Source organism: Ornithodoros turicata, chromosome 8, assembly GCF_037126465.1.
Source record: "Ornithodoros turicata isolate Travis chromosome 8, ASM3712646v1, whole genome shotgun sequence".
NCBI lineage: Eukaryota > Metazoa > Arthropoda > Arachnida > Ixodida > Argasidae > Ornithodoros > Ornithodoros turicata.
In genome coordinates, this window is record NC_088208.1 from 20,672,376 (window position 1) to 20,698,348 (window position 25,973).

A 25,973-nucleotide genomic window follows, 5' to 3' on the forward strand; every position below is an offset into this window, starting at 1 on the left:
ATTAGCCCAGTATTGCCAGTGTCCTGGTAATATTGGATGAAGATGTTGGGCTCATTTAATCATATCCCCTGAGGACAACAGTCAAAAAGCAAGTAATAGACAAAGCATACTGGATATGAAAGACGATCTTGAAATGCGGGCTTCGTATGATGATGATGAACGAAGAACATCAGTTCTCTCACGGATTTCGTGTTCGAATTCTCCTGCTTTGACTTAATTTTGTGTAGATATAATAGGACTTCGACAGTTACTCGTTTGTGGCGAGAACGACGCTGGCATGCGTCTTCTTCATGAAGGTGATCACCGTGTGCCAGACACGTCGCCGACCCACGGGGTCCAGATACTGCGCTGGATCGTCCAGGAGGAACACGGGTGGCGCTCCGATCACCGCCATGGCTAAGGCAAGCTTACGACGAGAACCCATGCTGCAGGAGAGAGAGAGAAAAAAAAATCGACTATAGTCGTGTTCAACTCAAGAAGGAAAATATATCAGTCCGTCATCTCTCACAATATTACTGCGCCGCAGATAGGATAGCTGGGCACAGACAACTCACTCTCGCTCCTTCGCCAGACAATGTAATCCATATTACACTCCCTCTGCTTCCGTAGTGGCTTTTAAGACTGGCCGTTTGACACTACCAACACCACCTACGCGAGCCTCCCCCATGGTGGCGCTGCAGTACCTCTCCTGGCGCGCTATTGTGTCTCCAATGGCACATTGTAGATGACGGTCTAGACTTATTTTCCTTCTTAAATTGAACACGACTATATAGGTCGTTCTTTCTGTCCTATACGGTGATACACTCTCGTTCTTCTGGCACGAGCGACATCACCACGGAATATTCCAGTGGAAGAAAAAGCAAAAGAAAAAGAAACGTTCACTGGACGGTAGTTTCGAATCGTCTCATGTACAGCGCAGGAATATCTGGCAGACGACACCATTCGTCCTGTCGTCTGCTACCGAATGCCTTGTGGATGCATACAAAGTGCTTCATCGAACATGGCGACAACGTTGCACTATAAATGTAAATAACTTGGCGGCACTAATAACCTGCACTAATAACATTGAACATTTCTTTTCAAATACATTAAATGCCTAGATGGCATTTCATTATTCCTTACAAAATCGTCATATGTCGAAGCTACAATGTGCACAGTTAGTGAATTCCATTCTCGTATGGCAGTTTACATAGGAAAAATTGTTTTTATTTGTTCCGGGATATGGTTTTCTTCCCTCTCTAGCTGCACTAAAAATGCTAGAAATGGAAACATTCACTAATAACTGTGCACTAATAACATCGAACATTTGTTTTTATGTTTGCTTCACTTCCGGGATATAGTTTTCTTTTCTTTCTTTTTTTTTTTTTTTTTTACAGTTGGGTTAAATGTACATGGTGTAGCACATAACGGGGGAAAACGTTATAAGCCTAGAATACTGTACGAAAGACACATCAAGAACACAACATTTTCAATCGGCACAAGAGAAGGGTTGTTTGCATCCACTCCGGCGATTCGTGACCTAAATTACTTTGACCCGTTTTCTGTTGGAAAACAGTGGAAGGCTCCGCACTGTGAAGTCAATCTCAGTCGTTTAGCGACCCCTACAGTGAGAACGGCTTCGAATGCATCGGAACTTGACGTTCCTTTCGCGAATACGCAAATAAGAAAAGGAGAAAGAAATAATTGAGGATCGAGCCACCTGATTGTATCGCTGAGTCACTTTCAAAGATGTGGTTCATTTCATTATGGGCTCATTGTGGTACACGCCAGGACACAGAGGAAAAAAGAATTATTGTTCTACGTGTCGTACTTAGTGAGATACAGGCCCTCGAACGCACTCCCGAGCAAAGCGCAGACGTCACAGACCTCCGACTTGGGTCCATTCCCATTGGCAGCCGTATAAGCACGTGACTTCTCGTGCGTCACCTCACTGGCTGCGGTGAGGCCTGTGACGTCAGAGCCGCATGAGTTTCGGTATCCGTGTTGCCCATTTTCTCAGCCTCTATTACCCTCTTCGCCGTGAAACTTTCAATGCAGGTTCACATCGGCGAAGATCTCCGTTTTTTACGTTTCTCTAGGATAACTATGGATGAGCTGTCGCAACCCCTTAACATATTTTTGAAGGAGCAGTGAAAGGCTCCTTTATAAAGTCATCTTTGGCTGTGGCTACAGTTCACCGCATAACACGGTCTGAGCCAACAATTGTGCCAAACGAAATCGCGTATGCTATGATGAGAAAGAGAGACGCACGTTTTTCCTTTTTTGTGACAAGTTCTCACAAAAAGGCGTAGGACTCCCATTTTCAACAAATCAGGAAATAGAACGGTATATTGAATGGCGGTCAGGAACCATATTGATCGTAGCTGCGTATTTGATCTTCACGCGCACTAGAATCCCTCGCCCTCCTTCCGGGTTCCCGTAAGAGAAGTGGTTAGGCTGACGTCACATTCTCAGAAAGAATAAAAAAGGGTATAGTCGTTACACTTTCTGGGGGGTAACTGGCCTGCTACATATCAGGGTTGCGGAGTTGCCGCTCCAGAGTTGGAATGATTCCGGAATCATTCCAGGTTTAGCGGAGCCCAGAATGGAATTGGAATGGAATGGCAGAAACTGTCCTAGGAATGGGAATGGAATGGTCTGGGTGCCCCGGTGGCGGTTTTCGTTTCATCGTGCTGGGTTACTGCCCTGGTGGCACCCTTTGTACCGCACCTGCACACGGTCAAGAGCGAATTAACCTTGTCTTTGTGCTTTTTCCGTGCTTGGTAATGTCAATCTCCTCAAGCACTGCTCGACTTGCCAGTATGGTTACCGGTCCTTTTCTTTTATTGAGGGAATTAACGGAATGGAATTGGGCTGCCAAGCCATTCCAGGAGTGCGAACTGACCATACCTTTTCATTCCGAGGAATTGAAAGGAATGGTATTACCGCAAATCTCCATTCCTCTGAATGGAATTGGAACGGAATGGGAGACCTCGTTCCGCACCCCTCCTACATATGCTGTTCACCCTCTCACATTGGGAGTGAAGGGAAGACGCGCTTCTGGAGATGCTCAATGAACGAAATAAAGACAAATTGTGTTGCTTCACGAATTTTTTGCGGACGATCTATCGAACGGATTTTTGTTCTGAAAACGGCTACGGTATCAGGCGACGAAAAGGACCAGATGTTCTCATTGGGGCAACTTCGTAGCCTTTATAATTAAAAAGTCAACTATTGAAAGATGATTAGGACATTGCCTTAGGAGTTTTCCGGTGCCTTCTTAAAGTGCCGCTCCGGACTCAGAAAAGAGCGCTGATTTTATTTAGTTCATGAAAAGATGGTGCCTCAAGGATTTTAGAAGCGAAATTTCAATCTTGTTTACAAAAGCTGTACATTTCTCTAAATTTTTGAAGATCTGCTGAGCATCCTCAAGTTTCCATGACGTAACAAGCGAGTGATGTAATTATAAGCCCACAAGTCGCAATGATGTCATGTTCTGGAGAGGGCACTCGTCTCCTAGCAACGACGCCAGCGCCCGGGGAGGATCACGTAGTGGAGAAGTCATGCGAAGCTGATTGAAAGAGGGGGAAATGGGAGAGATGTCTTCTCTCTCCTTTGTGTTTTCTCCAAGGTCGGAGCGGTCGGATGATATGTCACGTGTGGCTCCGCTAACGGAGTACCAAAAGTGAGCCCCCGGAAGACGCGAAGGGCAACTACGTTGCCAGATGAGAGACGGGCGCTCCGTCGGAGCCTAACATAAGGTCACAGTTCTCAAAAATAAAAATTAATTCTTTTCTAGCTTTCACGTCAGGTAGAGCCAAAATATTTTGCAGGAATCTAAAGTGAGGCAAGAAGATTTCAACGTAACTTTGGTAGGATTCTGAAGAAACGAGATTTAGTCCGTAGTGGCACTGTAAGGATGCCTTCCAGCATATACTACATTGCAACTGCTTTCATCTCGAAAAAAGTGATATATATATTTTAAAAACATGTGTTCACGGTTAGCTGGGACACCCCTGGGATGTTCTGACATGCGAAGGAGTGAGGGAGCCACTAAGCAGGCCTTCTGTATCTGAGTGGCGTTCATCGTTCGCCCATACCTGGTTTTTAGGGCACTCTTGTAAACTGGGTCACGCAGTGATGAGATAGTGTTCAGGGAAAATAGATTGCGTTGTCGTTTCGGGGAATGTATTGTCACTGCTCCTTTAACGTGTTACTGCAAAGAATGATGTACCTCTCGAGCCTTCTCACACGTGTTTCGTGGTCTCTAGCCAGTCTTAAGGAATAAAAAAAAAACGCTTAATACACTGTAACTACCGGCACAGATTTTGCTATAATGTAGTAATGTTGAACAGGTTCAGCCGTACCAGTACGTAGTGGTGGGTTTATCGGCGTCACTGTGAAGGTCTACCATGTAGATGAGTTGAGAGACTACGTTGTCCAAGACATGCCCCGGTATGCGTCGCAACGTTCCCTGGATGTACAGCAGTTGGCGGCCTGTCGACCACTCGACGGACATGTGCTCTTGCGGCATGTAGCCGATGTACGACATGAACTGCATCGTGGTGAATAATACGTCCATGAGTCGCGCTGATTTACTTCCAAACTACCAGGTGCAAAGCTGCAAACAATAGACCTATCCCTGTTTGTAAACAAATGACGTCGTAGTGTTCGACAACGCCGCCAATTTGGTAGACTTGAACTACGCCCGAAGCGAGGGACGAACAAGGTCGCGCTCGAAAGCCACGGGAACTACGATGAGGGGACTACGATGTTTCGGTTTCAGTCTGTCTACCAACGTCATGATGACATTTTCTCGGGTAGAGGTCTATTGGCACGTAACTAGGCAACAGACACAGATCCTACGACGCACCTGGTTGGGATAGTTGAAGAGGTCGACTCCGTTTATGTACACGTTTCCGTCCGACACGAGCTGTCGGCCCGTGAGGACATTGAAATAGACGGATCTCCCGGAACCGGAAGCGCCAAGTAGGACGACGCATTCACGTCGGTGAGCGCAAAAGTTGACGTCATGAAGAGGCGTGTGAGGTCCCATCTGCTGTCGCACGTGACATGTCACGAGAGCGTCCTCGCACTCCAGATTCTTCGACGCAAAACAGCGCAACAACCTGCACCATACGTTTCAGGTGAACTGCTCCAAGACAATGAAAATGAGGCTGTTGACGAGCGAACCAGCTCCAGATAAGCATGTGTAATTCGAACCAGCACATCTTGATTGCCACGGAAAGTGCAGTGAGCAATAGACGCTGTGCGAAATACGTCGACTCATTGGTTGCGTTCGTTTATTCAACTCGGCTCTCGAGCAACCCCTGGTGTTGAATCCTGGAATTTTACGACAGGAGTCACTGCCAGGGCGATGACGTCACGAGAGCCTCGATGCGGTACTTTCGCCCACAAAGAGTCAACGCTCGCGTTTGCTCTAGTCCGATAAACGAACGCTACCCATTGTGATCGCTAGTAAGAGAGGCCATTATACAGGCGACTAAATATGGCTTGTCTTGGCTACTGCAGACTACATCTGGACAGCACTGGTGGAATCCCAGTTGTAGGTTTTAAACCGAGTTTAGTGTACTGACCAGAATATCAGCGTCATGCAGACATTTACCGACCAGAAGCAGATATCGCGAGACGGAGGAGGGGTGCGACAAAATAATGAGGCTCCATATACCTTGAGTCTGAGGAACCGCACAGACAATTTGGTGATAGTCCGTCGAGTCGATGAAGGAAATTTTGCAGAATGAAATAGAGGTTGTACCTTCATGTTACAGGCTGTGTATGTTACAGTACGCTGGCACTATACTTCCCAACGACTAGGGGCCCTCCTTGGGAGGGACAAAGAAAGCGCTCACACTCTTCACTCTCTTTTCGTCCATATTCTTTTCTCAAACACGCATGCACAGAACGTCGGGACAACACGACAAAAATCTTCGCCTAAAGACAAAATAAGACAATCGTCGAAAAAGACGGATAGCGTCGCGTTTCGAACCTGCTGGTCAAGAGTGCTAACCACGACGTGGCTTTTCCGACTCCCGCTTTATTCTTACATTCTAAAGCGTTGGAGGTTTTGTGTTTTCTTTTCTTTCTATGACGACGGCATACAACCCGTGGTAAACTACGATAGTTGGCACGTACAGTAAACCCTCGTTATAACGATCTCGCTTTCTTCCAATCATCGCTTTATTCGAAGTCTCACAATGTCTCGAACAAAATGCACGCGTTTAGGCGATTCATGCGAATATTCGAAGTGCCCAGTGCGAATGGCTTTTCCTTTCCCTTCCTCCCCCCCCTCTTCTCTTAGGAAAAACACTGCCAGGGTGCTCTGCGCCGAAGATTGCTTGCTTGCTTGCTTCAACATTTTTAAAGCGCTTCCGAAGCTACCGTCACTGTTTTTGCGACACGTCCGCTTTTATCGAATTGGAGCTTATATCGAATTTTCCTCCGGTCCCGTTGACTTCGACGTAACGAGCATTCGATAGGTAATCTTTTCTCACCTCCTCCTAGCATGAGCACTGAGCAAACACGTCGGCTGTCTGTCGCGGTACAGATGAGGCACCGAGGAAAAGACCCTGGAGGCGATGCTCCACACGTTCGTCTCCGCGAAGCACACGGTTGCCAGCATCATGAGACCGCACAAGAAGAGAGTGCAGATCTCGGGCCACACGGACATTGGGTTCCACGTGAGCAACTGGACCTCCGGAACACGGCACGTCTTGGCGGAACAAGCGAGACGGGCGTTGCAGCACCGAACCAGGAACCAGTATTCGCGGATGATCGCCGGAAGAGTGTCGGTGGAGTTCAGGATACGACAGGCCTACAGAAAAAAAAAAAAAAAAAAAGAATATTGAAGATCGATGCTGGTGAGAAGATCCTCCGGAACTGCCACCATTCCCGAAGATCATAAAAAGAGCAGATATTACTCTTTACGCTCCAAACCTGGTACGTTCTGGTAAAAGTGGCAGTCTCGTGTACTTTGAGCCGCGGCACAACGTCCGCTCCCTTCCAATAAAGTTGCAAAACTTTGTCCTCGCGGAGTGGACGACGCGGTTACCTTGATGCCAACACAAAAGCTCTCACAAAGACGGGGGCTCCCATTGGTCTCCTCAAAAGGCCCGTCCAATCATCGCGGGAGGTCGTCTTGACGAGACCAGTCCGACGCGCACACGCATTGTCGCGCTGCTTGAGAAGGAGGGGGAGAGGGAAAGCGTAAATTGCGTTTTGTTTCGCCTATGGGTGTACTTTAACTCCTTTTTTGCCACATATATAACACCCTTTTGGAGAGTACAATTACGCTCAAAAGGGTGTCTCCTCACTCCCTCAAGGGAGTAGCATAACACCTTTCTCTCTACTGAAGAGTAATATTACTCCCCGGCAAGGAGAAGGTGTTATGCTACTCCCTTGAGGGAGTGAGGAGACACCATTTTGAGCGTAATTGTACTCTCCAAAAGGGTGTTATATATGTGGCAAGGAAAGGAGTTAAAGTACACCCTTTCTTTAAGAGTGTAGCCCTCTATAAACGAGAGAGCAAGTGGATAGGGTAGTCGGAGGGGGGAAGACGGGGACGTCAGAGTGGCGCTACGCGGAACTGTGATGTTACTGCTGTTAGAATGCGCTAAGCAACTAATTGCACTAACTTGTCTGCTGACTGCGCTTTTCTGTCGCGTATGACGCTAGTAGTACCTGCAAGAAGTCGACGACGTGCTTTATGTGGCACAGTTCGTTGAGCGAGGCGAGCCAGAAGGACCTGGTAAGACCCCAGGAAAGCGCTACGGTTGGTATGGAACGGCCAAACATGGTCAGTGCCTGCAGCGTGCCGTGCTGCATGAAGTCCTCGTCCTCGTAATAGGCACGATGCACGAACAGCATGTATAGAGACACAAGAACGCCTGCAAGTACACCACAGGGCGTGACAATCTTACAATTTTGGAACTGCACTTCGGGGCAGGTCAATTCGGCCCACAAATCTGAAAGCGTCTATGACTAGCTTAAGCCAATCCTGCATTTTACAAACATTCAAACATGAATTTTTACATTCCTGCAAAATATTTTGGCTCTATTGTTTTCGTCTTGTACGGATTGAATTTATACTGCATTGGGGGGGGGGGGTTGAACATTTGAACGCACTTTGAACACACCCGTGAACACTTTCAGATCTTGTCGTCGTGAGTTCTACCGCATCAGTCAACAAAGCCTTATTGACTATGCTTCCAAATCGATTCGGGAAAAGCGTTTACGGCATTTAATTCACGCGTGCGGCACGCGAGATAACACATTTGCGCCTCACCTCAAACGGAATTTTGCGCCCCTTTCACAAATTCAGGGGGTCTACAGTAACCCCTGTTACCCCCCTTCTGCCGACCCTGTGGGGGGTTATCCACTTAGTGATCACCTCCAGGCTGATTTTCACAGCGTCCGCAATACTGCATAATCTTTCGTTATCCGGTCAGCTCGGCTCTTCGTTTATTTATTCATTCTTGCTCGGCTCGTTCCCCCAACAACACCGAATATCCTCTGGGTGTACGAATGATGTCCTAGCGAATTCGTACGTCCGATGGATGTCACTCAGATATCCACCGGACGTGCGAATCCGTTAGGACATTATTCGTACGTCCAGAGGATATTCGGTGTTGTTAGGGTCGCTTCACTGTGCATGCTCGTCAATGAGTTTTGCCGGCGCATGTTTAGGTATACCCACCGACTGAGGCTTTGAGCGTGACGGCTGCTGAGAAGCTCCTGGACGGTCTGCTGTAAAAGTAGCTGATGAAGTAGGCCAGCGGCGTGGCAGCCCACCCGTAGGAGAGCAACAGAAGCAAGAGTGCCACCCAGAACTGTCCGTTGTTGACAAACCCGAAGGTGGCCACCAGGGGGGCGAGGAGTATGAGGAAAAGTGAGTAGAGAATGCAGAAGTCCCAGAAGAAATGAGACATCCAGTAGAGGGCCCCCGAAATGCCGGCCAGACGGGTGAATAGGCGAGTTCCACGGGCGACGTCCATTGTCGGGAAGACTGCGGCTGCCGAGGTAAGGATGCCGAGAGAGAGAGGCAGGAAGGTGGCACCGACAGCTTTCATCTAAAATGGGAGATAACAAAAAAAAAAGAGAGAGAGAAAAGGAAAGCCTTTTTGTGTGCGTGTAGATGCCTCGGTGCATGAAATAATGCCAGTTTTAGACAAAAGAGCAGTGAAAGATTATTGAGCTGGAAGTGAGCTGAAAGTTAGCTCTGCAGCCCATGTCTACGTGTTTTAATGATTATTTACTCAAAATAGAAGCAAAGGTCGTGAGTGCAACGCCCGAAACACCGTCGACCTCTCAAACCACAAAAAGAGCCCTCCAATTTATGTATTCATTTATTTTTATTTTTTGTATAATTTATTTAACATGCGCTCTTGCGCAAGAACGGTTATCTCAAGCGCTCGCGAGAGGCCTATGATCTGCACACCCTCTAGAAAGCCCTCCCCTCCTTCAGAAAGTCCATCCCGTAAGAGAATCACTCATGGTGACGTCACGCCGTGACGTAGTGAGCTCACAGCAGCTAGCGCCACGCCGTGTGCGCTAGCTGCTGTGAGCTCACTACGTCACGGCGTGACGTCACCATGAGTACGTCAGCAGACGAATATTCAATGGGAAATGAGACATCGCAGCTGCTCGCTACGCTGATGGTACGTCGCACGGGCCTGACTGCGTCACGCCAGGGGACCGGGTCGGGTGTCCAAGGGCACGTCGTACCATACATCGGTCCCAAGCAGCACAATGAACTGAAAGTCGAGCGCAATTGGGGTGGACGGGCAGGTGGAAGGCCTTGAACACACCCGTAAAACTAAAGAACATTGACAGGGCAAATACCGTCCACCCCCATTGCTCGACTTTCAGTACATTTGTGATGCTTGGGGTGCTTTTCAAGGGCATTTTTTGTAAATTTAATTGCACAGTCCCCAGACACCATACGGCCAAAATATTGTGCATGCTGCGGATAGCTCGCGAACGATTTCTTGATGAATGAAGCAGGTGTCATAAAAATGGGGATAAGTTACCGTCGCACATGGCTTAGCTCTAAGCACTCCTTACTTGTGCTCGTTAATTTACGAATTGTTCAACTCGCAAATTAACTTCGGTTGAGAACGTGTGTTCCGAGACGCCGATTGAACATTCTAAGAAAAAGGGGAATTCACTCCTTCAGGAACTCTTGAGGAACTCTTTAACTGTTTGCACTGCCGGGGAACAAATTTCTGTATTAGAGAACTAAAATTGCAATTTCGAGGGAAAGAAAGCTGTAGTTGCTTACCAATTTATTGATTTTCTCTCGGAACGTCATAAGTATAATACAAGAAAAAAAAGTACAGAAAGTAAAATACGAAGTACATATGTTCGAGAAACTTTCCTTCATTGTCTCATAAAAAGTGCTTAAAGGACGATATTGTTACCATACCTTGAGGTCTGCAGTCCATCCCAGAACGTTGGCAGGAGATATGGTCACCCCACCTTGCATGTAGTCCCTGGAAGCCTCGATGCGGTACTTTGAGTTTCCACTCATCGACTGCAAGACGATGTTCTGCAGGAGCAGTAGAGAGAGTGCCTCGCTTTGACGCACCCTCGAGTTGTACCACGCCGCATGAAAATGCTCTCCTAATTCCAATCCAAAAGCTGCCTTATTCTGAAACAGAAGCGGTCCAAGTACAGGGTAATTTGGGGTTAATCCACATGAATTTTATCCGGTGGATTTTTGTTTATTTTATCCACACAATTTAATCCGGCTTTTTTATAGAAATGTTGTCCAAATGCGATGCGAAAGACAATTCAACGTCGCGCAGAAAACTCCCGATTTATTTATTTTATTGTAGTGTTGGCTGTTTACAAAAGCCCCGGCACGCGCAACATTAACTTCGAACTTTTTTTAACTTTCAGATTCCCCCCCCCCCCCCTCCCAACTTCCCGTTTTCTTCTACTTCTGCCCGTTCAGGGAGATACTTTCTTCTGCTTCCTGGAGGCATTGTAACTGAAGTAAGAAGCTAATCCAGGCGTGTAACGTCTACACCATGCACCCACGCCACCTTTCGGAAAACAAGGGAAACTCGTTCAATGTTACAGGGACGGGCAGTTCCATGACTGGAAACTAGAGAGACCACCCGAAATCAACAAGAACAGCAAAACACATTTGTTTTTACTTGTGCCACATTTCTAGGATTATCTATATTCTCTAAAAATATGCAAAAATGTCCCGGTTTTACCCAAAAAAGCCCACTGGAGAAGATCTTTTTAAAGATATCAGTATTTTTTTCAACCCTGTTCAAGTTGTCGTGACGTTCTCCAGTTCCAATCAGTCTTAACCACCACGCATTGGTCCATGGACGATAGCACGCCACGGAAACGCGACCTACTCTTTGCGTCTCCCGATCACACGTCATCCACGTCATTGCAGACGTCAGAATGCACGTCACAATAAAAAATGGCGTCGCATGACGTGATCGGCGGCCGCCGTGTGGTTTACGCCAAAATACATTCGTTATACAGTCAAACTCCTTTACAACGAAACTCAGGGGACAGCAAAAAAAAAAAAAATTGCAGTAAAGGTATATTCGTTACAAAGGATGTCCATTATTGGACCTATAGGGCTCCAGCGGGACCGCAAAAAAATTTGCTGTAGGGGTATTTTCGTTAAAAGGTGTTCGCTATAAAGGAGTTTGACTGTATTCCGTTTCGGCGCTTGGCGACTCTGCCAATGTCATGTGACATCAAAGTGATGCTACTTATATGACGTGTGAAGGGTTAATACGGTGATTTTGTCACAAGCGACTGCGTCACAAGCGTGGTTACGAAAATGGCGGTTGTTGGAAGCCGTATACACACGGTGTTTCACAAAAAATGAGCCAAAGTTCAAAGGAGTAATGAGGTGACATTTAACGCCACCTAACGGGTCTCCAGCTTCCTCATTGACATTTTGGCTCTAATCCTTATCATAAAAAAATGAATAATTCATTTCTATAATTTATTAATTACAAAACGAATATAGTTTGAGTATTCTCACACCACCACCGGTAACACTATGCAGTCCGTCTCTTTTGGTGTGCGATGAACCATTCTATTTTCTTTATTTTATTTTTTTTTTAACTTTGGCGAAGTAAATCCCCAATTATTATTATTATTTTTAAACTTTGGCTCATTTTTCGTGGAACACCCTGTATACGTGCGTTGGTAGTGGCCCTCACGTGAGACAGTACGACTAAACTCCTCAGTTGAATCCAGGTTCCGTTACAGCAGCCGTAACAGTGATGCCCAACAGCGCATAGTAAGGCTGCACCTCTATAGGAAGGTGACGGACCTTTTGAGAGTTGACATAGTCAACGGCGCTGGCTACTTTCGTCATGTTGAGGCCCAAGCGGCGTGTTTCCTCTTGCGCTGCATAGCCTATGGCTGTTGTCGCATTCACCGTTCTGCCGGCAGTTGCGTTGCCCAGCTTGTAGAAACCTACAGCGAAGAGGAATTGGCCGCAGAGGTCAGGAAACGAAGACTGATTGTGCAGTGCTGGACGGAACACGTTCCGGCACGTTCCTTCCTCAGAGTAACACGCTAGGAGCGAATGGGACCGTACGGTCTTACAGACATGTGCCTAGGTAACCCACTCACCTGTTTGCAAGCTGGTACGGTACCGTACACTGCTAGCGTGTCACCCTGTGGAAGGAACGCGCCGGGTCACGTTCCGTAAACTTTTGTCCAGCACTGTACGACGTACAAATGTTTCCAAGACAATAAATCAATCAGTATCAAAGACAGTCGGACTCACTTCTTAAGAAATCTACGGGGAATTTTTGTTCGCAAGGTTCTCGTAAACCTCGCTAAATTCCCACACGAAACTGGTACAGGCGTGTTCCCCTCGAGTTTATCTAGGGAATGACATATTTTTGACGGCCTGATGCGATCCGCTGATTTTTGACGGATTGACGCATTAAAGTTTGTCGAATTTTCAATACACGGGAGTCTATGGGAGATGCAACAAAGTCGCTTCTCTCGGCACGCCCGCCCGCGGTATTTGGGCCAAAACGATGTCATTCCCTAGAGTAACAGTCGGGGCATTGATTGCAATCAACAAATTTGACAGGCTTACTGCAGTTCTCCAGATCCCTGCGAATGAAAATAATGGCTTTGTCGTTTGCTATCATGTCCTGCAAGCCGGCGCCGACTATGTTACTTCCTCAGAGCGCGGGAGGGAAGCAAAGCCAAGAAAACAGTTTTGCTACCGTGCAGCCAACTCTCCCTCCGGAAGCGAACGTTAACGAGACCGTATGAGTCCGCCTTAAAAAGAACAAGAAAAAAAAAAAAAAGAGTGCACAGTCTGCAGAATGCAGGCGCCTGAATTATCGATACTAGAATCATTTTACTCAAGTAGTTCACGAAAGGGGTTTTGCGAGGGATGCTACGAATAGACCTCTACTTGTTTGTAAACAAATGACGTCATAATGTTCGACAGCGCCACGAGCTTGGTAGAGTTGAACTACGTTCAAAGCTAGTGGCGAACAGTGTCGTCCCTAATTGTTGGCCTGCCTCGGCCAAATCTCGTTGTTTACGCGCCCGAAAGCCACACTCTTGAGGGGATTACGACGGTCTCTGAAAAGGACTCTACCTTCGGTCCTACTTTTCTTTCAATATGAGGCAGCGAACAATCGGCCATTCGTGGAACCCAGCTCTCCCCTTCCGATTTGTTTCGGTTTCGGTCTGTCTACCAACGTCATGATGACTTTTCTCGGGTAGAGGTTTATTAGGCACACGTCGGCATGACCTTCTATAAAGCTCCGTGATTTACGTCCTTGTCACGTGGCCTACAATGGGTTCCGCCCGCTGGTGGGCAAAACAAACGCACGTGGTCGTATGCGCCGGAACACGCGAATAGCACCAAGGGTGGCCGGTTGCCCACCACTGTGGCGCGTCTGTTGCTGCAATTTTTATATAAGACGAGGACCTGTATTGTGGCGCCTCAAAGTACTTTTCGGGACGGACGCGTTATTCACTAGGGATGTTTAGGAAAACCGCGATAACCTTTCCGAAAACGTGACAAGCCAATCCCATGATTCCTTTGGAATGATTGACATCACGTTGCTGATATCTGATTGACTGACCGCGATACGGAGTCGGGATCGGAGTGCTCTTACGATTTCCTAAAATTCCCTACTCTCTTTCCATTCTCCTTAAATGCATATTCACTGTCCTTCACACGTTCAGACGTGATGCCTGCGGCATCTTGACGTTCATAAGTATACACAAATAGTATATTGTGCAAGTCGTCACTGGGTGTCGTCTTTGAACTACCAGGGGGATTTGTACCAATCAAGAAATGTACCAGAGATATTTTGACAATTGTGATGCCGCGTCCTCAGCGTATTGGCCTTGGGCACTTCCTTTGTTATCGCGAACAATGCAATCTCAACACCAAACTTTTATTGCACCAGCGTGACAGATGGACAACGTACCCCGCTTGAGCGCCCTGATGTCGAACCTGTCTTGCGGAAATTTTCCCGGCGAGGGCACACGAATGGCAGTTAGTCTGTCGCAGTAGACGGCAAACATGAAGACGCCGCACAAGAAGACGAAGAAGTAGAACAGCCAGTAATGCCTCATGTGCCGGATGCGGAAGACTTGCAGGGCTATCATGCTGCGCATCAGGACAGTCATGCTGCCGTTGTCCCGCGCCAAGTTGGATTTCACGTCTGAAAAGACGCACTAATTATGGCTCGCAGAGAACTGTCACTTTCAGACCTGGTATGCGCAACCACTTATTTGCCCGAGATGGTCGGTAAGACGACATCCGGCATTATTTCGGTGGTCACTTTGCAGGTCGGCTTCGCCCAAAGCTTCCAATTTCGTGTTAGCGCCGCGAAGCAGCTGTGGCTATGAGCAGCGTACAGACGTGCACTCCTAGAAATGAACTTCACCGCCATAGCACGCTGCTAACCAACTATCATCTCGAATTGTATCGTTATCTGCCCTGATTGGTTGAAAACGGGAGACGGGGCCTATTTTGTACCCATTATGCACGTGCGTAATGTTACAAAATGGTCAGTGATGGCCATTAGTTAACTACATGTATAGTTAAACTACTAGTTAAACTACCCGATTGTAGTTAAAAAGTAGTTATCAACTACTTGCAGAAATGTAGTGTGCAACTACTAGTTAAACTACTATTTCGAGTAGTTAACTACACTAGTTAAGTTACTGCAGGCGCCAACTACTTCCGATTTTGCCGCAAGCTTTACGGCACGATTGTGCTTCCGACTTTTACCTTGGGCAACTTGTTTGATGAGAACGGAAATGCAGAGCAATTGTGCCGTGCATGTGTACTAAATCTTCACTTTTATCGCTGCTTGTGATTCATATTTAGGTGTCCAAGAACACTATAGAATGGGATTGGTGTTGATGGACAGCGTTAAGTAGTTAGAGATGTAGTTAAAATACATTGCAGTAGTTAAAGAAGTAGTTTCAACTACCTCCCCTGAAAAGTAGTTGAACTACTAGTTAAACTATTCCATCGCAAAATAGTTAGTAGTTATAGTTAAACTACTGTAGAAGTAGTTAGTGGCCATCACTGCAAAATAGGCTCCGCCTCTTGTTTTCAACAAATCAGGGGAGAGAACGTTGTCATTCGGGTCGATGGTTGGCTAGGAGCGTGTTATGCGGTGAAGCTCTATTTTTACAGTGTAGAGTGCAGTGATGCCCACACTCTTAACACAGAACTTCACCACATAACACATCGACAACGTAACATCGTTCGAGATGATAGTTGGCTAGGAGCGTGACATGCGGTGAAGTTCATTTTTAAGATTGCGGACAGATGGAGAGAAGACAGAAGGAAGGAGTGGGGTACACTGGGGTTAGAGTGTGTGGCCTGGGCCGACTTCAGGGGGAACTGTGCCGACATTCGTCTGGAAAGTCTTCGGAAAAACCCCAGGGAAAACCTCAGACAGTACACAGCCGGTGACAGGATTCGAACCCGTGTCACCTCCCAGTCTCGGTGTGGAAGGCGATCGCTTGTTGTTCGTGTACCAATCCTGTGATCCGCGCTTCTTAGTTAAGCGTTTGGTGAAGCTGACGCGTACTCTTCGAAGCTTAGTCCTGTAACGCGCTCACCACCTGACGCTTGTAAGCACTCAGAGAAGTCGACTTGCTTTCTGAATGTTAATCCTGCACACCGTGTTTCACCTGAGGCTTCCAAGCGTGAGGAGAAGCCGACTAGCTAGTATGTGAACCCTGTGAAGTGCGCTTCACCGAAGACTAAGAAGTGTTATGTGAAGCCGACATCCTGTTTGTATGTTAACACTGCAAAGCGCGCTTCACCTAGGGCACGCAAGCGTTAGGTGAAGCCGGCATGCTCTTTTCACGGTAATCCTGTAAAGAGCGCTTAATCTGAGACTTACGAGCGCAAGTGAAGCCAACTACTTCTTCTATGTTAACGCCTTTAGAGCGTCAGCCCACAACCATTATAAGCAACACTCAAAATTGCCTAGTAAATTTTCCGACTGGGCCGGTAGCTGATTTAGGGATGAACCGAAGATTCGTGAAGTAGGCGCATTGCGTCCAACATTTCTGGAGATGTCCACGATGGGTGCATCCGTAAAAGAAAGCCACATGCTCGCACAATCAATCTGGCCCCTGCACTCTTAAAACAAAAAGCTTCACCACATAGCACGCTGAAGGCCACCAATAGTACACTCTTAAAAATGAACTTCACCGCATAGCACGCTCCTATCCAACCATTATCTCGAATGATATCGTTATCTGCCCTGATTTGTTGAAAACAGGGGGCGTACGCCTTTTCTGTGACAATTTCATAAGTGTCACAGAAATGGCGTACGCCCCCCGTTTTCAACAAATCCGGGCAGATAACGATATCATTCGAGATTATGGTTGGCTAGGAGCGTGCTATGCGGTAAAGTTCATTTTTAAGAGTGTACAGAGTGATGCCTCTATCACTCTCGATTTGTGGAAAGCGCGAGGCGTACGCCTTTTTGTGACAACTCACAGTACTGCATAAGTGTCACAATAGGGCGTACGCCTCCCGTTTTCAACAAGCCAGGGGAGAGAACGATGTCATTCGGGATGATGGTTGGATATAGACGACCCTCTGCCTACAAACATGTGACGTCATGAGAAGACCGGTTCACGGTTATCTTTTGCTGTGGTTGGCAAGACGCGCGAAAAACGAGTCGACTGATAGGCTGATGAAGCTGATAGTGCCCACCAGCACGGTTTACACGGCGGCGTTACGTAATCAATGACGTAGAGGTGCGGGTCGTCTATAGCTGCGTGCTATGCGGTGAAGTCCTGTTCTAAGAGCGTCTGTCTATAAAACGTAGATATCACGAAAGATACGTAAAATTAACTATGCCTTGTTAGCATTCCATACATTGGTTGTTGCAGGCGATTCTGACAGTCTTTTGTTTGTTTGTTTTTCTTGTGGTTCTGGTAATCTGTGTCACCAAATGCATCCTGTTTTGCGGCCAAGGAAACGTTATGTAACGCCTGCCACCGTGATGACGTCATCGAACGGGTCCCTGTACCCCCAGTCCAGGTTTCAGTGTGCAAAAAAAAAAAAATCGTTTTTTTTTTTTTTGCTTGGCGCGCGTTTCCCCCTCCAACTCTTTCTTTTTTTGTCGGGGGAGGGACCTTTCGGACAGAGACTTGATCGAAAACAACTGAATCGAGGGTTTCTGATGGCAATCTACGTCTTCCCTATTTTTTGGTCTCGATTAAGTAATCTCAATTGATTAGGGCCAATAGAAAGTGCAGCCTGAGTTGCACAAGACGTTTCATCCTCGTGTAATACACAGTTTTCTTTTAAAAACAAAGCTGATCATGTTGGTTCATGTAATCAAAAAAAAAATGGCATGAACAACTCGCTTCGCGTTTCTTTCCTCGTTATTTTGATTCCATCACTGATACTATCCTTATGCGGCGGCTAATCAAAACCTTCCTTACCCTCCGAACAGGAAATACCGCCTTCGGGCACTAAACGAAAGAACCACAACTTTCTGGTTTTGAGTGCTGCTTCAAAAAAACAAAAACAAAACAATAAAACCCTAGACTGTGCCGTGTTACGTAAAATAGCTCGATGCGCAGATTGCAGGATATCTCTCGCCTTCGTTAGTTGCATCATCAATCTTCCGTCCCTTATACGAGACAAAACAAAAACCATCTTGCGCTGCCGGTCATCAACGAGGCTTCTTTTGGAATGGCGAGCACTTGATTGTTTTGCAGGCGCACGATGGCGGCAAACAGTGTTCTCTATAACTCCATTATACTCTGTTTGCCCCACCTGAGCCTCTTATTGGGCTTTCGTTTGTTCTCATGAGAAAGTCTCGGTTTTGATTATTTGTTAACCGTGAAGATGGAGATCTTTAATGTAAATCGACATTCCTGCTGCTTGTCAGCGCCGATTATTATTGTACTTTTCCGCTGCCAATTTCACTACCGCTGATCTGACTGCGTTTGCTCTTTAATACAGCGCAAAAATGGCTCCTCGCCCGGATGAGAGATACCGTTACCTTAACACCAGTGTTGTACGTAACGCAGTTACCGCAATCGATGCTCTTTTTCGCTATCGAAGTGTGAGGATCTCAGTACCTTTTTAAATCGGTATCGGAAAAGTATTTTCGTGACAAATTTAATGGTAACGCGATCTCCGTATCGTTACGGTTACTTTTATTAGTGCCCCCACCGCTTCACCGGTCCTATTCATTCTCACTGCCCGGCCTACACTCTGATAATAGCTTCACTGCATAGCACGCTCTTATAGCCAACCGTCATCCCAAATGACAACGTTCTCTCCCACGATGTCATGAAAACGGGGGCGTACGCCATTTTCAGCAAGTCGGGTGAAACAACGATGTCTATAGAGTCTAGCGCAGACATTGACAAGGACAGCTTTCCGAAAGTTCAATGTGTATTCAGAAAAGCGAATACGGTAGCTCTCCGCATATTTTAACTTCACGTGTCCCTCCCTCCGTTCATTGTCTGTGCAGATACGCTTACAGGAATGCGCGCTAGGATGACAGGCAAAAACTGAGTGCCACTTACTGCTAAAAGTCAACCAAAGTGTGTAAAGTGTATGACAAAGTTATTTATTTAGTTGTTGTTGCAAATCTGCCTACTCCCAATTCGCTATTATCAGAATGGAATGATCACGTAAGCGAGATTTCATGCAACTTCCTCGTATTTTTAGCAAAAGTGCCGTGTAAAGTAACGCGTTACTTTCTTCAGCGGAAGACGCGAAAAACGTCAGAGCTTTCTGCTGTCACGTGATCGCGAGCGCTCAGTTCCGTCCCGTGTTACGATGTTGAGCATCCACACGGTGCCGCAACATCGGGAGTGGCGTAATGCGCAGTTAGCAGACGACACTTAGATTACACCGTCAGCGTCGCATCCTCGCGTACACTGCTAACCGTGGGGCATACCCCTGCGACACAGAAATAATATTCCGTAGCAGACGACAGGAAACGACGCTGAGGGTGTCATCTGCTAAGTGTCGTCTGCTAACTGAGATGTACGCCACTGCAGATATTCCGGCACCGTGCGAATGATCAACATAACACGGGACGAAACTTCGGCACCGTGAGCAGTGTTTTCGCTTTTTCTTCCACTAGAATATTCCGTGAGGATGTCGCTTGTTTGAATACACAATACATTCTTCGAGAAGAAATGTTTGCTCTTGAGTGCCCCTTAAACCAAGTTTTGTTTATCCATGCTCCATAAAAAAAAAAAAAAAAAAATCTGACTGCATCATTGGTGGTCAAATGGTATCACTAGTGTTTGGAATCCCAGGTAATGTTTTTCAGTCCCGGGATTTCCCGATTTTTCCCGATGAATCTCGGGACTTCGGAACCAGAAGTTGCGCATGGTTTCACGGAAGGTTGAAAAATGCGTAACCAACTTACTATGTTTGGGGTCGAAAGGAATTCCGGACGGCGGCACCATGGCTTCCCCCGCCATGACGCTAACTCTACACAGGAGAGGAAAATATCGTCACGACGAAGACGTCTGCGTAAGTTTCTAGACGCTTAACGAAACCACGCACTTTCAGGGAAACCGGCACATATCTCATAACTCGAGGAGCTCCCGAAGCAATTTTTCGGCAGGTAATTGGAGTCTGTAACGCAGACCGCCTATACTTCTCGCGGATATATCAAAATACCTCATCCTGCTTCGAGTTTTGCAGCTCAGATATTCTAGTCCTACTCCAAAGCAAATATATTAGTACAGTCAAACTCCTTTATAGCGAACACCTTTTTAACGAAAATACCACTACAGCGAAATTTTTTTGCGGTCCCGCTGGAGCCTATAGGTCCAATAATGGACATCCTTTTTAACGAAAATACCTTTACTGCGAACTTTTTTTGCTGTCCCCTGAGCTTCGTTGTAAAGGAGTTTGACTGTATTACATTATTCTTATCGCCTGCAAGTCTTGCGTTTGAATACCTGATCACGTTGACGTTCTCGTGGCGTACTTGGCGATATGGCGACAAGATCAGGTATGTTGTTGTCGATGGGTTTGTCATTGCTAGTGAAATGGATAACTGCTGTCTCGTAGGACAATTGGTTTCGCTGGCACGCAAACAGCACAGCCTACTTCGCGCGCATTTTAATGCGTTAGCATTACAGTCCTCACTACGCAAGAATCGCGGCGTGAACTCTTAAAAATGAACTTCACCGCATAGCACGCTCCTAGCCAACCATTATCTCGAATGATATCGTTATCTGCCCTGATTTGTTGAAAACAGGGGGCGTACGCCTTTCCTGTGACAATTATGAACAGCATAAGTGTCACAGAAATGGCGTACGCCCCCCGTTTCCAATAAATCAGGGCAGATAACGATATCATTCGAGATAATGGTTGGCTAGGAGCGTGCTATGCGGTGAAGTTTATTTTTAAGAGTGTGGTCTGTCTGTCCGCACAGCGTGGTGCGCATGCGCGGTGAGTGGAGAGGGAAGGAGAGGGCGCGTGGAGAGTGCGACGCGGCCACGGCGTCGGCACTCCGCAGTAGTGATGGGCAAAACGACTCTTTTTAGTGAATCGATTCATTTGATTCAGTTCATTTTAGTGATTCGTTCAAAAGATTCGTTCAGTGATTCAGTGACGTCACGACACACGTGACGCAATGACGTCATCAGGTCATGTGATCGCTGACCTCACATTTATTATAAAGAAAGAGGTCAAGAGAAGAACGGCGCTTTTCTGGCAACCGCACGTTGCTGTGATTATCTCTGCTTATTATTACATACTCAAAAACAACAGATAAATTAATGTTGATGAACAATACAATACAATACATACTCACAATCAGCACGACACTCATAGGAAATGAACAAACACGAAATAAAAAGCGGGAGTGCACAGAACAGTTTATTTTTGACGTCCCTACGTGCACATTGTGCTTTCGTCGACTCAGCTGCCCTTGCTTTCACGCCCTTGTCATGTATACATGCCAATATTGTATCACACAGTAACCAGGAATCTGGAAGAGCCATCACTGACGCACAAATCTTAATGAAGTAGACATCGAATTCATTAACATTACCATCGGATCCGTTAACATCAAATTCCCAGATGCCTATACTCACGATCACACTTCACAGCCTGCACGGCCACCCCGCCTTCCAAACATATAATGAAAGTTCAGTCCGCACACCGGTACAAACGCATCGCTAAGAGCCCGGCAGCTCACAGAAGATGGCACACGTCGAGGAACATACCCCAACCTCGAACTTCAGCCCGGGAAGCTGTGACTGTGAGCCAACACCAAGTCCCTTACAACGAGAAATACCATCAGCCTGGTCAGTTTCGGTTTCGGAATATAGTTTCGTTTCACAAGCGTCTCGTTCCAAGAGTCTAGTTCAAAAGCGTCTCTCGCCGTGGTGTCGACTGTCGATGCTTGATCGCTTCCTGCGACGTGTTGAAACCCTTTTTTTGTGCGAATTCCACGGCAGCGCGTGCGTGCAAGACAGGGGAAACTTATTTTGTCACCATAGTTTGTCCTCAAGTGCAACAGGTTAGTGTGGCATAGCAGATAGGTTTCCGAAATGAGTGACGCGCTCGCAAGGAAACGCAGCATGCTCTGGAGACTGTTCACGCCAACCGGCACTAACAAGGCGAAATGCGGGATATGCAATACCGTCCTTTCGACTCGCGGTGGGTCTACAACAAACTTGCTACGACACGTGAAATCTAAGCACCCAGGCTCATACATGCCCCTGTCGCTGCCAAGGTCAAGTGTAGCCACCACCAGTCATCCACAGCTAACGGATAACGTTGATGATCCCTCCATGGAGTTGGCAGCACCAGCAACATCATCAGCAGAACCACGAGCAGCGACAGCACCTGAACTCCAGTCAAACTATCCTGCACCAGCCCGCCAGGCCGACACCTTGCCAACGACTTCTTCCTCTAGCAGGACCCAACAGCAAATTACAGATTTCGTCAGACGACCTATCGCACTCAGCAGAGCAAAACAAATAGACGAGCAGGTCGTTAAGATGGTCGTTAAGGGCTATTACCCTTTCTCAATCGTAGATGACAAGGAGTTCAAAAAACTTGTGGAACTGCTGAATAGTGGGTACCGCCTCCCGTCCAGAAAGAGCCTCTCTACCACGATGTTGTGTCAAATGTACAATAAGGTGTCCGAGGTGGTGAGGAAAGAGCTGCAGGACGTCACCAGCGTATGCATAACAACAGACAGCTGGACATCCTTGAACGCAGAAAGCTTCATAGCTGTGACAGCTCACTTCATTAACAGTCGGTGTGAGCTCAAGAGGGTCCTGCTGGACTGTTATCGTTATGATGAAAGACATACTGCTGAGAACCTAGCAAGCGAACTGAAGAGAATATTGGCCGAATGGGGCATCTTTGAGAAGGTGACCGCAATTGTGAGCGATAACGCCGCGAATGTTACGGCAGCTGTCAGACTGTGCGGATGGCGGCATCTCCCTTGCTTTGCACATTCGTTGAACTTAGTGGTGCAATCCGGTGTGCAAGAAATGGGCGCGGTGCACTCCAAAGTAAAGGCAATTGTGCAGTACTTCAAAAGAAGCCCACATGCAGCAGCCAAGCTTCAAGGCATGCAAAGGCAGATGGGACTGCCAGAACTGAAACTAAAGCAGGACGTCCCAACCAGATGGAACTCGACTTGTGACATGTTCATGAGAATGCTAAAAATCAAGGATGCAGTACTAGCAACTCTGCCACTGGTAAATTGCGACACTCATGCACCAACTACAAATGAGTGGGACGCGATACAGAAAGTTTGCGACGTGCTCCAACCCTTCATCGAGGTGACGGAAGAAGTAAGCAGTGAAAAGGCTGTGACAGTATCCAAGGTTCCGTTACTCAGTCGAGCACTACAAAAACATGTAAAAGAATTCAAGGGCGACCGAGTGAATGACATCGTTAACCGTGTGGTAGACGTTCTCAGCGAGAAGATGGAAAGAAGATTCATCGATGTCGAGACCAACAGCAGACTGGCCGAAGGTACACTACTTGATCCCCGTTTCAAGACTCGCGGCTTTCAAAGCACCAGGGCGGCAGAAGCTGCGAAGCAGTCCCTTTATCGCAGAGCCTGCGAAATTGATTTGCCAGGATCTGATGAAGGACGCCTAGTGGTAGTGGACACCACCCCTTCCGAACACACGCAGGGAAACCCACAACCATCAATCTGGGAATCATTCGACACGGAAGTGTCAAGCCTCACCCAGAGCGCAAATGCCACAGCAGCGGGAATAATAGAGGTTGACAGGTACTTGCAAGAACCTCTCGTCCCTCGAGCATGCGACCCGCTTGCTTGGTGGAGGGAACGAAAAGACATGTATCCACGCCTATACCAAGTGATGCTAACGAGACTGTGCGTCCCAGCTACAAGCGTTCCATGCGAACGAATCTTTTCAAAAGGCGGCCAAGTCATAACAGAACGAAGAAGCAGACTTACATCAACAAAGGTGTCGAAGATCCTGTTTTTAAACACGAACATGTGATAACCAGAGCTCGAACTTTCGAACTCAAAACGCGAGTCGCGTCATGTTTACACTTTTGTTCACTACAATTACCTGTTCATCATGTTCCATCCGTTTTCTAACGTAAATCATACCGAATGTATGCTATCGCTAATGTATATGCTACGGACATCGCCGTTCATTAAAGTCGAGTCTTAAGAAGTTTCATGCATATCTCATTACTTCACGTTGCCAGTTTTATCGCATTTCATACAGCGAGAAACGGACAAATCCTAATAAAAAGACCAAGGGTTACAGCGGCACGGCAACGGTTGCACCCCTTTTCGAACGGACGCGTCGGGGTTGCTACCGTTATTAAGACCGCTTAATAGTATAATTAACTCGTTAGCTACCGAACGGATCCATCCCCGTAAAGGATCAGCCGCGGAACACCAAACAGTCCAGAGCAAACCAGTCCAAGCCCCTCTCCCACTCACTCGATCAGGAGCGGTCAGACCATTCCGTAGATAATGCCATGAAGCGCGAACGAACAATGTCAGAATAGCCCGAAGACAACGAGTCACACCATGACTCAGCGAGCCAGACACTCCCGCCAGCCAACGGCGCGAAGCGAACGGATTATAAAACGAGTTAGTGAGCCACGCGCACAACCGAACCACCTAACCGACCTCCATCGCAAATGGAGCACTCAATGAATCGGTGAGCCGCACAACCATACAAAGGTTCTCCCTCGAACTCGAACTGTCCGAAGCGAACGGACTGCCACATGAATCAGTGATCTAAAACGCACAGCAAACGAGTCACCTCGACTCAAGGGGAGCAGCAGCGCAGCAGCCAACCGTGATCCATACGACTCTGAACTGAATCAAAAGCATCAAAAGGTTCAGACCGATTCATTTGATTCGTTTGATTCAGTCTCGCTTGCGCGCTGCTGTGCGCTGTGCCCCCACCATACGGCCAATACGGCCACACGACCACACCGTGTGCGCGCATGCGCACGTCACTGCGGATGTGTGGTGTGATTGCGGTTCGCATTCAGAGATGGCGCCGCGCCGACCTCGTCAAATGTTTTGAAATCAGTGTTTCCTCTTTTTTGTAGTTTTCGAGAACCCTCATTGAAGGTGAATCAATGAACGAATCTTTTTAGGGAAGGTGAATCGATTCACTCAGCTCAAGCTACTGATTCGTTCACCAAGAACGAATCATTCACTCACTGCCCATCACTACTCCGCAGTGCTGCTGTGGTGGTCGACATGTTCAGACGTGTCTGCGTGGGCGAGCCCATGGGGTATTAAAGCTGTGCAAATGAGCGGCGGCGAAGGAAGGCTGCGAGACGGCGCCGCCAAGCTGAATCGGAGTAAGCCCGAAAGGCTCGTTTGGCTGCTAATGCTGTACTATAGGCCGTTATACTGTAACCCGTCAGGTTGTAATGCTCAGGAGTGTGCCTGTGATCGATGCGATAGCGAAAGTCAACTTGTCTTTCACCTGAGCAGAACATCTTCGATGGTAAGGTACGGAAATCCGATCTCCTTAATGCCTAAATCGGCGGCCTTGTCCCTTAGGTTCCGAAAGGTGTGTCCAAAGTGGGCCAGCTTTTTCGTGCCGAGAGAAAAGACCATCTCATTTCCAACCTTTAAAAAAAAGGACAAACAGTTTTTGCTTATCCGTTGTCCAGCACTGTGTACCCATGGATTATGACATAACTGCTTGTATTTGTATCACAGCTATGTTTAGAAAGTTACTCAACTTTGCAAGCGCTGACATTTCACAAATGCCCTTTCCATTTACAATGTGCGCCGTGGCCACAGAGGTGTCGGAAACATTTTATCCGAGCTATTCTTTAACGTGCTACAACAGTAATTTCGACCATGGAGCCTGTGTCAAATGCGGTCGGCGCTTTTCTATGATGGCTACAAGGAAAATATAAAGGGTAATTTTCGTCCGTTTCGGGAGTAAATGGATGGCTACAAGCATTAGTCCCTTGACTGAATGCGCGG

General features: G+C 47.2%; 1 protein-coding gene across 1 annotated transcript in view; it reads right to left on the reverse strand.

Annotated features, from left to right (window-relative positions):
* Positions 1-247: 247 nt before the first annotated feature.
* The window catches only part of LOC135366649 (phospholipid-transporting ATPase ABCA3-like), a 47,504-nt gene continuing 21,778 nt past the window's right edge, over positions 248-25,973 (reverse strand). Inside the window, exons 12-22 of the mRNA XM_064599447.1 lie at positions 25,462-25,607; positions 19,911-19,975; positions 14,454-14,690; positions 12,311-12,456; positions 10,421-10,645; positions 8,693-9,065; positions 7,678-7,883; positions 6,492-6,811; positions 4,853-5,108; positions 4,347-4,534; positions 248-425 (exon numbers count right to left, since the gene is read on the reverse strand). Coding sequence (XP_064455517.1) covers positions 248-425; positions 4,347-4,534; positions 4,853-5,108; positions 6,492-6,811; positions 7,678-7,883; positions 8,693-9,065; positions 10,421-10,645; positions 12,311-12,456; positions 14,454-14,690; positions 19,911-19,975; positions 25,462-25,607 — 2,340 coding nt within the window. The remainder of the gene's footprint in view (positions 426-4,346; positions 4,535-4,852; positions 5,109-6,491; positions 6,812-7,677; positions 7,884-8,692; positions 9,066-10,420; positions 10,646-12,310; positions 12,457-14,453; positions 14,691-19,910; positions 19,976-25,461; positions 25,608-25,973) is intronic.